This window comes from Plectropomus leopardus, chromosome 5 (genome assembly GCF_026936395.1).
Source record: "Plectropomus leopardus strain MGB_pleo_1.0 chromosome 5, ASM2693639v1, whole genome shotgun sequence".
Classification (NCBI taxonomy): Eukaryota; Metazoa; Chordata; class Actinopteri; order Perciformes; family Serranidae; genus Plectropomus; species Plectropomus leopardus.
Window position 1 is genome coordinate 15,530,209 of NC_142180.1, and position 15,328 is coordinate 15,545,536.

The following is a 15,328-nucleotide window of genomic DNA, read 5'->3' on the forward strand; positions in this document are numbered from 1 at the left end:
ATTTAGACACTGTTGGGGCGAAATCAAGACAAGGACTGAAGAAAATGTTGTGTACAAGAAACAATAAAGGTTTTGACTTTCCTAAAGATCATCAGATACTTAGATATATCTGCAGGAGCTGAAATTGGCAGTTCTTTACATACATGTTTGTGCAAATCCTTTTTTTCTGGTGCTCAAAATAAAATTAGAAAATCAATAAAATATAAAAAATATTCAAGAAGAGCAACTAGCAGCTTGTGCCAGCATTCAGAGGTTGATGGAACTAACTGCAGAGAGTGAAATCAGTGGTATCCGAGAACCCATATTTGAAATAACAATAATTGAAAATTGCTTTGTAAAAGAAATTGCTAAGTCTTACATCAACTGTTGTCCTGTTTTGTAAAGACAAATGGCATTTATCTTACAGAATAACATTTAGCAGTGAGAGAGATACTCTTTCTTTATGCATCAACAAACCTTACTTTTTTCTCCTTTTTTTATTAGAAATCCACAATAGTTAGTGTTGTGTTTGTACAGGGGGCCTTCTTTGGCCATGATTTTATCAGTGCCGTTAATAATTTATCCCATAGGGTTAACAATTTACCATAAGCTATAGAAAAGTCAACATGTTACCTAAGCCTTCTCAGTTTTCCTCTAAAAATAGGCAAGGCTTGATATTCTTTCCCAATTTGTGCTCTCATCACTGACTTGAGTTAGTCATTAGACGCCACGCAAGTAGGCAGATCAATGCAGTTCATTGATCCATTCTACCAGGTGGAGGAGAAAGAGGCAACAACAGTAATTGAATAGGCCAGAAATAAACATCAGTAGTTTATGACACCCAAGGTTAAGTCTGCTGGCGTCTTTGCTCTCGTTTGCATTTCTTCAGTCTAGTGTTTGAGTGGATTTGGGGAGTAAAACTTGTATTAAACAATGTAACGTGCTAGACTTCAAAACAAACTTGTTGTAGTGATCATTGATATAGTTCAGCAATTTTCAGTTTCATATGTATTAACTAACACTTTAACAACAGTACCTGCCTAGCAGAAACATAGTTATAATCCTACTGTAGATCTCTCTACCTGTCAATTGTAAGTCAAGTCTGTATTCACTAGGGTCCTATTTAAACCATACATAGCACATGGTGTAAAGCGCATGGTGCAAGTGCATTTAGGGCATGTCTAACTTGACTTTTGCTAGTTAATGAGCACATTCAGGGTGCTAAGTACAGTGCAAGGGGCTCAGTGGTTGTATTTAATCCCTTAATTAATCATATTTGCTTTTGGTCGTGACAGGAAATCAACCAATCAGGGCTTCATCTTCTATTCTCTTCAAAAGCCAGGTGCATCAGCATCTGGCGCACTGCTGTTTACATGGATAATTCAGCATACTGAAGAAGCGAGTGGTTTTCTGCTGAAAGTAATAAAGTACGTACACTACTTACACGATGTGGGTGCAGGCCGCGAAGATGACAACTCCCTCAGTCTGAAACAAGCAATGACAGTTGCACTGCGCTATGCGCTACTCCATGCTGGGTTTAAGATCTGGCCCCGAAGGCAGTGATACACAACTTAGTCTGGCACCTACTGATACTCACTTTAGCCCCCCGACCATTTCTAAATTCACTATAAAAATAAAGTGATTCACGCTGGGAATTGTTTTTGTACTTTTAGTATACGGTACCAGGGTGCATAAAAGAGCATCACAATATAGCTTCTTTATTTAAAAAAAAGGGCCAGCGGAGGATCCCCAGCACCCCCGACAGAGGTCCTAGCTAATCTCCTAATGTCCAAAAATCCCCGAAATGTCCTAAAATCCCAGAACTGTCCAAAACTTGTCCTAGAAATGTCCTCAAATTGTGGAAACATGTATGGGGCTACTGTGTCTGCCCTTGGCCTCCTGTCATTTCACAAAAGTTGCCCCCAAGCAAAACAGTTGAGGAACCTTGCCCTTGGGTTTTATCCCTACCAGCTCCTGAGTGAAAATTGATATTCATTGTTTATTGCATTCATTTGAGGGTATAATTCCAAAACAACATTGCAGATATAATAGAGCATGCATTTCATTACTGTAAAGGAGCCAGGATAAGAAAAATCTTAAGTCAAAGAATCATAAACAAAAATGGCGAATGTCTTTCAGCAACCTTTCGCCACAAAAAAATGAGCTCATAGTGAAAACACACCCACTTTCAATCAATGATGGTTGTCTGAATCATTTTATATCAAATTGATAAGTGAATTCTGTACAGTTTTTCTTTTCTTTTTTGACATTTTCTTGCCTGTCGTCATTTTGCACTGGGCAGGTGGTGCACGGTCAGCTTGTGGGAGCTTGTTAGCTGCCGGTGTCTGTCTGTGGTTTTATGTGGCTCTCTTTGTTCACCCCTGTGACTTCTACTAGGTTGGCTTAATTGAGGGGCTGGCCTGCAGACTCCTGGCATCCCATCACAGTTGAAGCACAGCGGGCTCTCTGCTGCTGATGGTAGTGCTACAGCCGCTAGTTCCTCACACACGGCTCTTATCCTTTTATTGGTGTCACCTGATGGGACAGTGAGCTCTGGACTGTCCACCTGCTGGATTGATTCCGAAAGCTGGTCCATGTTAGGTCTAAGACTGGTCATACTGATAACCTTGTCGAGATTAACCCTCACTGTCAATCTCATACTCACCCAACAATACCTGCAGGTATTCTCCCTGAGAAATGAGAATGGATCGTATGCTGGTTGGAGGAACTCTGTGCTCATCCATGACTCTGGTGCTTCTTTGGCTGCCACGATAGAGTGGATGTCCTTAACTCTGCAAATGAACACTTAAACACCGGATGATCCTCCTCCTCATAGCTTTCCTGTGTTTGAAGGGATCAGTCATCTGTATATGTAAAAGTGTTTAAAGCTCATCATTGAGCATCAATTGAGCCTCTTGAGCCCCTGTAGCATGTGATTGTCTCCTGGAGCTGATGTACTGTAGCTATTTGAGTCCATTTGTCTTTGAATTACTGCTCACATGTTGTATCTAATGAAAGAGAATGATTTTGCATTAAAAAGCATCTCGGGGTTAACTCATAATATCTTACATGATATATATCCAAGTTTGCATCATTGACGTATTATTCTTTCAGATTAATGACCAAACCATTTTAGATTTATAAATTATTTCAACTTTTGGATAATATAATAATATAATGTCTAAATATAAGTGTTTGTGTGTGTGTGCAGCAGGCACCAGAGAGGATGGGTCAGAGCGATGCTGTGTATGAGGTGGTGAGTCTTCAGAGGGAGGCGGAGAGAAGCAATGAAGGACGACTGGCCTCGCCCACTGAGGAAGAGGAGGCTGATGAAGGTATGCATGTTTCTCATCTCTCTCTCTTACACTCTCTCTTTTCCTCTTTCTCTCTCTCTATCTCTCTCTTGCTCTCTCTCGCTCTCTCTCTCTCTCTCTCTATCCTCAGTCGCTTGTTTTCTACCCCTTTTACTTTTAGTTGAGTTAATCAAATACAATATATACTAAGTCACAGCACATAATCACCAATGATGCAAATTCTTCAAATCTTTCAAAAGCCAATTCGGCTTCTCTGTCTCTGTACATCGTTGATAAGATTCCAGAATTCCTCAGCAGAATGCCTTTCCCCAAATATACACTCACATATCACACACGCATGCGTGCTTACATAATTTGTCTTCCAAATCTGGCGTGATTGAAAAATGCGACCTTACATTGTGTAGTGCTGCACCCCTGTATCTCTCACTGCCTGTAATATCAGAGAGAAACGAGATGCTTCTAGGAACATTCACAGGCACAAAAAAGAAAATAATTGCTTTACCACAAATAGCTTGTCAGAGGGAGCATTTACTTTACATTCCACATATCCAGCAGTTTTTTTTTGCGGAGTGGCATGAACCTCTCATCTAAATGAGATCATGCGTCCAGATATTCAGTCTGAAATCGGGGCTACCAACACACACCTACTCTGTTTTTTTTTTTTTTTTGGTAGCAATGAATTGTCAAAAGCGCAAATGTGCTGTTCATTGGCTGACATGAATCAACAGTGAAGTTTCATTTTGTTTAGGCACATAAACATCAGGGGCAGGAATGTATGTACGTTTGTGTTTGAACATGTGTTTATGTTGGTCATGTGTAAGTGAGTATGGCAAGGCATGTGATCATGGGTAAGGACATTGAGTGTGGGCGCATATGTGTGAAAAGAAAGGCACATTTTCTGTGTGTTTTACAACTGATTCTGTGGGTGTGTGTATTACATGGGACAGCTATTTGTGTGATAATGCATGGCTGTGTGTACTCCTGTGCATCAAGTGTGAGCGGTTTTGTGTGAAGCCTGGCTCAGTCCTGTTAGGACTTGTTGGCTCATAGCACTACAACACTGCAGCGTCAAACTACAATTTAACATCCCCTTCACAACCTTTTTGGGTGAAAAGATCAGCCTTTGTCAGTCGAGCGGACCAACGAACATCCTAGCCAGTCAGATTTGAAATGTGACAACAATATTACAGAAAAATACGAAAAAAAACCCAAACAGACACTGAATTTAATATGACCATGACCAGTTGAGGTAAGAAACCAGAGCAGAGTGGATATTTTCCTGTCAATAATGGAAGCCACAGAGCACCTTTGGCCCCATGTGCAGAGGTTGTATGCGTGCCGCAGCAGCCAGGGATTCGATTCTGGCCTTGGCCGTTTGCTACATGGCATCCCCTCTCTCTCCTCCCTTTCACGCCTAAACTATCCAATAAAATAAAAAGCCCCAAAAATAATTTTGGAAAAATAATAATAATGGCAGCCACGTCAGAGGGATAAAAGCCAAATGGCATTAACATTAAAATCACCAACACTGGCTGTTAGACTCCAGTAGCTAACAAACATGACCCAGTTTCAGTCCACTAATATAAACAGGGCTGGCATTTCCACCTGACCACTGGCTCAGTTGTGCAGGTGTCGCAGATTACTCCTGGCCGCAGTTCAGGCTGCATGCTTTATGATGTTGTTTTGGATAAAGGTGTACAGTTTTATGTTAATTTTGTGTGTGTATTTACATGCATACTTACATGCATCCCTGTGTCACCTCATAAGAGACCTGGATACAGCGTTGGAGATCGGACTTGTTCTTTCCTATGACAGCTGCTCAGTTGCGCATGAGGCCAAAAATGCCCAACTACCCCTTATAAAACTACCCAGATAATCGGTGCTGCCTCAGCATCAATGAGCCCATACAGCAGGCACACTAGAGACTTACAATTCCAGTTTAGTGCCTCAATAACTTGAATTGGGATTAAAATGATTTGATCTTCATATAGACTTAGCTAATGTAATTAGACCAAATGGATTTAGATGATAGTGAAAAGAGTCATTTTGCGGGGATTGTAGCACCCAAAAAAAGTATCCACTGACTTACAGATGTCAATGTCACAATGTGCTCCAAAGGAAAAAGTATTTTTGAGCCCAATGGCATCACATGATGGACTCAGGAGTTGTAATTTCATTGTTTGTCCATTAAGAAAACTGGCTTCAAACCCCAGCTCACTTCCTGGGGGCCTTGGTTTTTCCTCCACATTTCACAGTGTGTGGATTATTGTTTCGTAGCAGCTAAATTAATTTAATGTAGATTATCATATAAACTAAAATATTTAAAAGGCAGTATCCTTTATTTTAAATAAGTGTTTATACAAAGAAAAAGCTTTATACTACGCAGGTTATTGAATCACACCTACCTTGGAAACATGACATTTTAAACAGGTAACAAAAGCCTAAAAATTGTTCCAATACTAAGGTCAAAGCACAGTCCATTTGGACATGAATGAACAAAACATAGACCTTAAAGGCACCCCTTTTTCAAAATGAATTCAAAACCTTTTGTAAAAATGTCATCTTAAATTGTGATACTGCAACATGGGAACATCTAACATTGGAGGATACTCTTCACCCTAATGTGTTGCTACTCTGTCTTCTCTGCCACTGTCAACAGTCTTCTACTTTTTTCATCTTGAAGCACTAAAATGTGTTAACAGAGTGGGAGGCAAAAATTGTCACCCAAAGTCACGAGTCAGCCACCAAGGCTGGAGCTGACGGCTTTCAACTGGCACTGAAGGAGCTATTCAGAGAGCTTTTTCTATAACGCCCCTTTCCTCCCCAGAGCTGAAAATTGGAGGCGCTCAGGGCCGTGGAGCTGGGGGTCAGCCTCATTGTGTACAGAAATGAATACACTCCCAGTGTAGATACCACCGCTGTGACACACACACATACACACACACACACATTCAATTCATGTGGATGTTTTTTTCTTCTTCTTGAAAGCTGTAATGTGAAAAATAGGCCTGAAGCTGACATATTTTTTTTTCTGTTTTCCTTTCCATTCACTCCAAGGCTTTGTGGTTGTTACATATTGTGTTTTTGTTACCCTTTTTTGTATACATGTAGGGGCACAATTTGTGTGTGCACTCTATGTTCTGCTTTCATATACACTCACACCGACTGTGATCAAACACATACACGTATACTGTACATGCAGCCACTCTTTGTGATTTATGACTGGAATCGTCTTATATCTGCATAATGCAACACAATAAGACAAGAAGAGCTTGACTGATTCAGTACACTGCTGTCACATAAGAAGTGATGTTCGAAAAATAATTGCCAGACTCAGTAAAGGACATTAAATTTACAATTAAATGCTATAACTTAAAGAACACTGAAATAAGGTACTGTGAAATATGAGATGTTGAACATCTTCATGCCGCAAGCAGGGAACTTCTGCTCACTTAAGTGTAGACAAAACCAATCTACTAGTGGCTTTAACATCAGAGAGATCCAGTTTGAAAGTAATCCTATAGTAAATGCACAGCCCCTCTCCAGATTAAAAGGCAACAGTAATGGCCCTCATCCTCACCGTTTCTTTCATCACCTGGTAAGTTGGCAATGGCTTTGGACTCACGCTTCCTCGCCACGTGGCCTCAACCAATCTGAGGACAGAGGCAGCAGCTTTGTGCTGGGGGCCAAACCATTTGAAAGGGCTCATCAAGCATTTATAAAGACCTGAAAAGCTCCTGCTGAGGCTGTAAGGATGTATAGAAACAGCAGTGCATTGAGCATAGTGGCTGCATGTTCCAGAAGAAAATGTCTTCACTCATTATTTAATGCCAAAGTCTTAGTAAAGGCTTCAGGGAGACTAAATGATGTCTTCAAAGACTTTTGAGGGGTGTTGCTGCTCAGTTTTGTTCAGTGAAACTTATTACAATGCTCTGAGTAGTTCACACCACCATTGTGTTTTTTTTTCATATGTATTTCACTTTTATTTTCATTCTAATTGTGTACTATGTGCTGGATGTAACATGTAAAGCTCTGTGTGGACCGCGTGTGTGCTTCTTCCAGTGGGTGGTTTCTGTGTAGTGATCAGTTCATCTCTCCAGCAGCAGAGTGGGACAGACAGTCAATTAGTGCCTCTGCATCTAAACACAAGTGGTTCACTGTGCTGATTGCCTCTTGTCTGCCTCACGAACCACCAGACAGAAGAACAGCAATAATGGAAAGTGTAGGCACTGTACAGGCACTTTTCCTCCATTTGACTGAGTGGCATCAATATTAACAGATTTTAGAGTGTGCTGTGCAGATTATGGCTCTCTGACATACATACATAAAAAAAGACATTGAGATGTATATATCTTATTCCAACAGACTGATGGCCCTCGTATAGCTGCCAATCTAATCTTAAAGATCTGCATAAGCCCTGTTTGTACAACTGCTTAGACACAAAGACAACTATTTGCTCTTTGACAAAGTTAAAGGCCTCCTCAACAAGGTGGTGGTCTGAACACTGTATGCTGATGTTCACAAGGGTTGCAGATATCAAGGATGATCTGTTTATGCTAAATATCTGTTAATGTCTGTGTTTGTGTTTGCCATAGATAGCGACAGTGAAATCTCCAGTGGAACAGGAGACGTTTCCAAAGACTGTCCTGAGAAAATCCTGGAGTCCTGGGGAGGAATCCTCACCAGATGGTAAGCCTTCAAAAGAGAAAGAAAGACTTAGAAATTTGGAAATTGAGTATGATTAAAATTTAGATTAAATTAAATGTTCTCTCTATCCAGCAATACAGGATAGAGTGAAAAATAGAGTTATGGATTTGTATGTAGTTGGACAATATAAAAATAATGGGATAGAAAGAGAAGCTGCCTATTTAAAATAGGGAGTTTAGAGGTGAATAGTGAAGAAATGGAGGCGTGTGGATATAGATGTGGAGAATGTGGTAATGTACTGAGTCAATTTTCCCCTTGAATAAAATTCTATTGTTCAAAAGCCACATTTTAGATTTACTTTTTTAATTTCAGTGGAGATTTAAATGTTTTCAGCTTTACCGAAAATACTTAATACTCATAAAAGTCAAGCATTAGGAACATTCAATACATATCTGAACAAGCAAATACCATACCATGTTTATCTAAATTTAGAGAAACGTGGTCAATTTTAAGGTGAAAAACAGTGACTTTTAAGAGTAACTTAATCCCTAAACCACTTTATTTCCAGCTGGAAACGAATGCATATGGGTATTTCTTGGTGTATGGGATGGATTCAAGTTGAAATCTTGACCTTTTAGTGCGAAATATTTGATTTCTGCATATCGTATGATAAATCTGTTTGGCGACTGCCCTCTACTGGTTGAAACCAAAGCTGTTACAAGTAAATTTTGCTATTGGCTCTTCTGGTTGCAGGTTATATATATGGTGGCCACAGATACCTCTTCTCAAGGGCAAGAAATTCTAGCCATAGGTCCAATAAACCATGGTATTGTGGGGAAACAAAGACACACTGACGTAAAATAATGTTCCTAGCTAGCTAACTTAGTTTTTTTTGAGTCATTGTCAGTTTGCATCATATTTTGTTTTACAGGAAGAAAACATGATTATATTATGATATGACAATACAAATGAATAATTTTTCTGTATTTTTTGGTAAATATTGTTAAATAGGTACAAATTAAGCCTGGGGATATGAACTACAAGGGTTAATCTGGACTTTAAGAGGCACTATACTCAAACAATGCCCAAGAAGATCTGTGATTTATGCAAGTAACTTGTGAATAAATCACTGCAGCAGTAACTTAGAACTGGATACAGCATAAGAAACTGAGTGTAAATGTAAAATGGAGGATGAACTAGTGTCAATATACCTTGGGGGTTATAAATGCAATTACACCAAACATGGATTTTAGCTCTTTGTCTTGCGCAAAAATACTGTGACACGAGACACAGATGCTGAAAGGTGAATTGGGCCCACCCTGCCACATACACACTGATTTACAGTTCAGAGCCGGGGTCCTTTGACTGTTTTACCATCTCTCTTAGTATGGAAAATCGTTCCCTTCAGATACAGCCATTAACTTAACCTACTATAACACATACTGTCATTTTTCTAACACTGTGCTTTTACAACAACCAGCGTTGTTACATGCAGCTTTAGGTGGGGCATGATTAACTGAATGAGAGATGAAAGATGTTTCTGGCTTTTTGTATCATTTCACAGCCTGTTTTCCTGCTGTTGCATCAGCACAATGAAGTGAAGTAGTTTATTGGGGGAATTGCTTTTATATGGCTTCAATAAATGCATTATGATGAGATTTCAAGCATCATTAAAAAGAGCTGAGGCAGTGTGTTTTCAAAAAAGCAAGACATTTTCTCATGTGGGAGAACTCTCATAGCACGGCAGCACTGCAGTTAATATTCTAATTCACTACAGTATTATAGTTGGTACTGTAGTTAGTATAGTAGTTACATTGTTACTGCACTCAATAATATGACATTTAATAGAGTAGGTAGCACTGTGCTCAATACTGAAGTTAATACTGTAATTTCATTGTGTTTGAACGAGGCAGTGAATCTAGAGTTGCTTGAAGTAGAACCATAGCAGCAGTCTGGTTGTACTGGGCAGCTCCCGTTGTAAATGTGTGTACCAGTATAAATAGGTAACTGGGTGTTCAGTCAGCCCAATTAGCTTGACCAGAATAGTAAGGAAAAAATATAAAAAAATTTTGGTAATTATACTATAATTAATGACAACTTTGTTATTAAGAAAAAGTAGTATTCATGTTTAGTGCAGCATGAATACCTCAGTGTGACAGGTGTGTCACTCTGCACTTGATTGACTCAGTTTGTCTTTATGCTGTCACTGCTCATAAAAACAATGATCAAATCTGTCCAGCTGCACTTTTCATTGATATTTAAAGTGGCTGAATTGGATTAAGTGATATAATAAAGTAATGGATTACCCCTGCATGTTGTGCATCAGGCATGGGAACCTGTCCACTCGTCCGAAGGGTTTGCCCTCGTTGGTGCGCAGTGGCATTCCTGAGCCACTCAGAGCTGAAGTCTGGCAGCTGCTGGCTGGTTGCCACGACAACCACGACCTGCTTGAGCATTACCGCATCCTCATCACTAAGGTAAACCCTGGCACACACACTGACACAGACCACTGAGGGACACCTTTGTACCAACTTCCCATTTCACTTTTTTTGTGGAAGTTTCTGAGGTTGTATATAGCATGTTCAGGTGTTTTCCAAACATTTTCTTTTAATCATATCCTGGTGCTTAGGGCTGGCATGCCAACAGGCTTTTTTGGTTTCCATCGGATTTTATGTGTCACTGGCTAAAAAGAGAAGGACTCCTAACTAAAGTCAAAAGGTATTTTACTCATATGTGTGTACAGTTGTGTATTCTCCTGCTCTGTAATTATGACTCTGGGTAAACTTAAGATTTGGGAATCAGTGTTCTCACAGGTTCTTGGTTGTGCTATCATCATTTATTTTCATTTTTTTTGTTACGGAAGATAGATATTATTTTTTACCATACAAACTGATGAAAGTATTTTATATTTCCCTTGTGTGTGGATGTTTCGTATATGATACAGGAGTTGACTCTCCACTGGTTCTGACAGGTATAGTGCAGTTTTGGGTTGTGTTTTGATGGAAACCAGATGAGTGGTGTGATGAATCTTTATGATATCATGTCACTATGATGGGAATGAAGTTTTTTTTCTCATTGTGTGTACTGTAGTATGTCTGTGAATACTGACATCATCGATAGCATTGCTCCTCCTCTGATCTGTGCGTCTTTTAATTAGCTGTGACATTTAAATTCATGTGACGCTGTCATAAGCCTATAACAGCTCCTAATGGCCCTTTAGCCTCCTACAGAGCTTCAGAAATTCAAGGTAAATTTTTTGACCTTCAGTATTTAATTTCTGGGTGTTCTTCATGCTGACTTCACATATACCTTGCTTGGTGAGGTGAGTTTGACTGTGTGGTTTTTTAATCTTAAGGTGTAGTGGTTATCCCTGTTGCCTTACAGCAAGAGAGTCCCTGCGACACCCAAGAGTAACCCAAGTGGTTATGGCTAATGAATGAAAAGTCTGAGGTGGTGAAAATGCTGTTGTACATGTGCATGTCATATTCTGGTGTACCAGCATGGCCTGAAAATTGGACTTGGATTGACTGCTGACTATCTTCACTTTAACACCATCAGTTTGTTTCATATGATCAGAACTAGGGGATCAAATAGATTTAGTGTCGCCTCTTAGTTCTGGTTCACTTAATTTGTACTCTGATCAAATTAAGAGCTGCAAGCTTCAAGTCATATTAGCTGTCAGGACACTCATTGATGGGACAGTTTTGAACTGTCAGTCTGCATGATCACTACTGCTTGAATTTACGATTTCTTTCATTTTTGTTCTTCTCCAGAAAGACTTATAACTTGTGCAGGGCTAGAGAAGAACAGTACACATCACATCTAAAAATGTGTAGCACAAACACCAACATTGTCCTTGCCAATAAATTATTGGTAACCAATAGTAATGAGGTCATAGTTAAAAGTTACAGGTTAGAGGTCAGAGTATCAATAGCCAGAGAGCAGAGATGGAAAGAAGTTTTCCATTGACATAAATATTGACGTGGAAAAGTGTAGCAAGCTATTAAACAGTTCTGGACTTTTATTGTTACACATTTTCAAATGAATCAGTTATGACAATGTTATATGTAAGGTTGTTTGTTTGTGATAAAGATAACAATCCATCTTTGTGTAATCCAGTAAACATCTATCACTTTGCTTGATATTTTAATGATTTCATAAATATATTATTGCCGCGTTAGTGTTTTGTTAACTCTGTTAATCTTTATAGATCTTAAATTTTTGTCAGTTTTCCACAGGTGTCAATCATAGTAAAGCTAAACTATCCAAATGTGATGGAGTAGTTGTGCACACCAGGTGTGTGACCCATCTTTGGATTTTAGCAAGATTTGTAAACCAGTAGGTAGAGTGACAAAACCCCAGTGGACCTGGCAGCAGCAGCAGCAGGAGGTGACAGACAAAGCAGACAGAGACCCTTGCTTTTATGGATAATGCAATAGTCTTTTCTCTTTGCCACACAGGATCGGTTGAAACTACCTGCCTCGATCAATAAGCAGAGAGAGAGAGAGAGAGAGAGAGAGAGAGAGAAAGATTGATGGAAAGAAGAAAAATGGAGAGAAGGAGGAATGTGGACCCATAAATATGAGGTTGTAGTCACTGAGGGAGAATTTGAGAAAAGGAATGTGTGTAAATGTCAAAAGAGCTGGCAGATTTCTCTCCTTCCTGAGTCACATGTTTTTTAGTTGTCTTTCATCAACTGTTTAAATTTCTCCCTTTGTCTTTCTCAATCTCTGTTTCCATCACCGTCTTTATCTGTTAAATAATTAGCACAGTTGTTCTTTTGCTCTTTATGTACCATTTCTCTACCTTGCTCGCTCTGTCCTTCTCTCTCTCTCTTTCTCTCCTTATGTAAGACCAGGCTTCTGTAGTTCAGGGCTCATTTATTCTCATTCCACTGGGTGGGCCATGCCCACATCCTCTGTCTTGCTAGAGTAGTGATGGTATTGATAGGCGGGTGGCCGAGCTATTAATAGCTGCACCAAATGAATGGAACTGAGGAAAGATGGAGGAGGGAGGGAAAGAGGGAAGAGAGGCAAATGACAGCAGCGGCACGGGGGATGTGGAGCTTATTAATGTCTGTTGTCTGGGCTCAGTGACGATGTTAATGCTGATTGAATTTAAAGTAATTGGACTGTCGTCCTTATGGAAAGGATATCTGTATCGTAAATCAGCACTTTTTGGGTGTTATGTTTGTGACCCACAGCCGATGGGTGTTAAACCACGTGCAGTTTCTAGTCCTAAGCCTACATCACTAGAACACATTTCATTTTTTATTCTCATTCTTTTTTTCCTTTTTCTTTTCTTATAATCATTATACTTGGTGATTGAACTGATTTTGTGATTTTGAAGTTTTGTATTTATAGAAAGAAAACACAATATACAATTTTATTATATTAGTGCAATGCCCACTTAAAAGGTGCCTGTTCCGAATGGGCTGATTGCTTGGCCTCAGGTATTGCTGCTTGCAGCTTTCTCGAGAACCGCTCAACCAAAAAACTTCCCACTCAACACTGTGCTTCCTTGGGGCCTGTGCAATACAAACGGCACGACATAGTTGCATCCCCTATAAGAGAGTATACGCACCTTTGCTAACCCCTAGCTGTTTGGGACCAGGCTATTCCCAAAGTTTCATCGCTGATATTCAAAATTCATCCGTTCATCTGTTGTTGAATGCACTGTAGCATGTGATTGATAGTGAGTTGCACCCAGCATTATGTTCGACAGTGTAACAGTTAGAATAATGATCATAATTATACATTTTACTTATAAAGTGCTTCTAAAAGGAACTCAAAGATGCTGTACAGAAGTAAAGTAAGTAAATAGGAGTCTCCTCTCAGTACACTACACATTGAACGCACTACTGATAAATATGTCTCGTAGATCTTAAGAGTGTGCATTCAACAGTGCACTTCCTTGGCTCCTCAACAATACACCCACTCAGTGTGAAGTCTGTCGAATGAATGGTTGTTAAGAAAATTGAAGGACAGACAGACAAACAAAGACTCCATCCATTTTATTAATTCTTTTTTTATCGACAGACTAGTAATTTAAGTTGTTTTTTCATCTTTTCAGTCCATTCATTTTAGTTAAATAATGTATTGTCTCTCTTATTAAAATGAGCTGTAGCACGCAGGTTTTATACCCTAAAAGGTGGTTAAAGTCAAGATCAGCATATTTGTGTTTTTTGGTTTTCATTATTGCATGAAACGAGCAACCTTTTTTATAGCTCCTTCTGCCTTATTGTAAAGGTCTTAAATATATATTTTTTTTTACATTTTCAGTACACTCCCTTTATGAATGTGATTAAGATCACATTTTATTTACTGTCACCTCGCATGACATGATTGTGAAGTTCAACAAACTGGGAGGACAGACAGCAGAATGTGATCTGGTCGTTTGTAAATTATAGTGTGCACAAAATATGTATCATGTCAGTGTGTGCCTACAAGTTTTCATTTAGACTTGCAGACCTACACATACATCTATCAGTGAAAAAAATGTTTAGGTCTTGAAATGCACTGTTTTTAATTTGGGCATATAGCTGCTCTATTTGCATAGACTGCTATAATCACCTGCAACTTTTATCAGTTTAAAGCCCATATCATTGTTTACTGTTTAGACTCAGACTAGATGAGATGGATAGCTGTTGTTTTTTTTTGTGGGGGTGGGGGTGTTATGGTGATAGCTGAAGGTGAGGTACTACCTATTCATGCTGCATGCAAGATGGTGAAGAGTTGAAAGAAAGATGGATTTTCAAAGAAGGATTTTCTGAAGTACTGTAGTTTATTTAATTGCTTATCTGTTGAGACTGAGAAAATTAAAACTTATCATAAATCATGTTGCGAGCCTCCACAGTGTTCTCAACCCTTCTGAGGAGTCCATTCTTGAGGTGAGAACCACTGGGTTAGACTAACTCACTTGTCATTTAGCAGCTTGTGGCCCGTGGCCGGCCAGCTTGATATCATAGACTGCAAGTGTCATGTTCAGTGTTGTACTGCTCTCATCTACAGTCATCACACACAAAGTCACAAATGCACACTTCGTCACACACTCCATGGCCTGAGGGCATCGGAGACATTCACAAATAACTCATTTCTCAGCTGGCATAGCACTGTGTTTGGGGTCGGGGTTGGGGGTTGCTAGTTACATTTGAGCAACCTTTTCGTCTCCCTAGAGCTGAACAAGGTGTGCCGCCTCGCTTGAACCCACAGCTTAAAAAAGCTCGGCCAGCTATTTCCAGGACTGCCTTTCCAAAGACCAATCTCACTCACAGCACAGCCAGTGTGTTAAGAGGTCGGCATCTCTCAACAGGTTCAACGGCTGTCACCAGTAGCCTGGAACAGCAGTTTCACCACAGCAGGCTGTAAGGAGACTACACTGTATGAAAC

At 39.6% G+C, this 15,328-nt stretch overlaps 1 protein-coding gene across 3 annotated transcripts in view; it reads left to right on the plus strand.

The window, feature by feature from the left end:
* rabgap1l (RAB GTPase activating protein 1-like) overlaps positions 1-15,328 on the plus strand; it is a 137,808-nt gene that overhangs the window by 24,013 nt on the left and 98,467 nt on the right. For 2 of the 3 annotated variants that reach the window (XM_088077592.1, XM_088077594.1), the window contains exons 11-13: positions 3,191-3,314; positions 7,889-7,982; positions 10,267-10,417. In XM_088077592.1, the coding sequence (XP_087933718.1) occupies positions 3,191-3,314; positions 7,889-7,982; positions 10,267-10,417 (369 nt within the window). The remainder of the gene's footprint in view (positions 1-3,190; positions 3,315-7,888; positions 7,983-10,266; positions 10,418-15,328) is intronic. The other variant, XM_088077593.1, reaches the window with a different exon arrangement.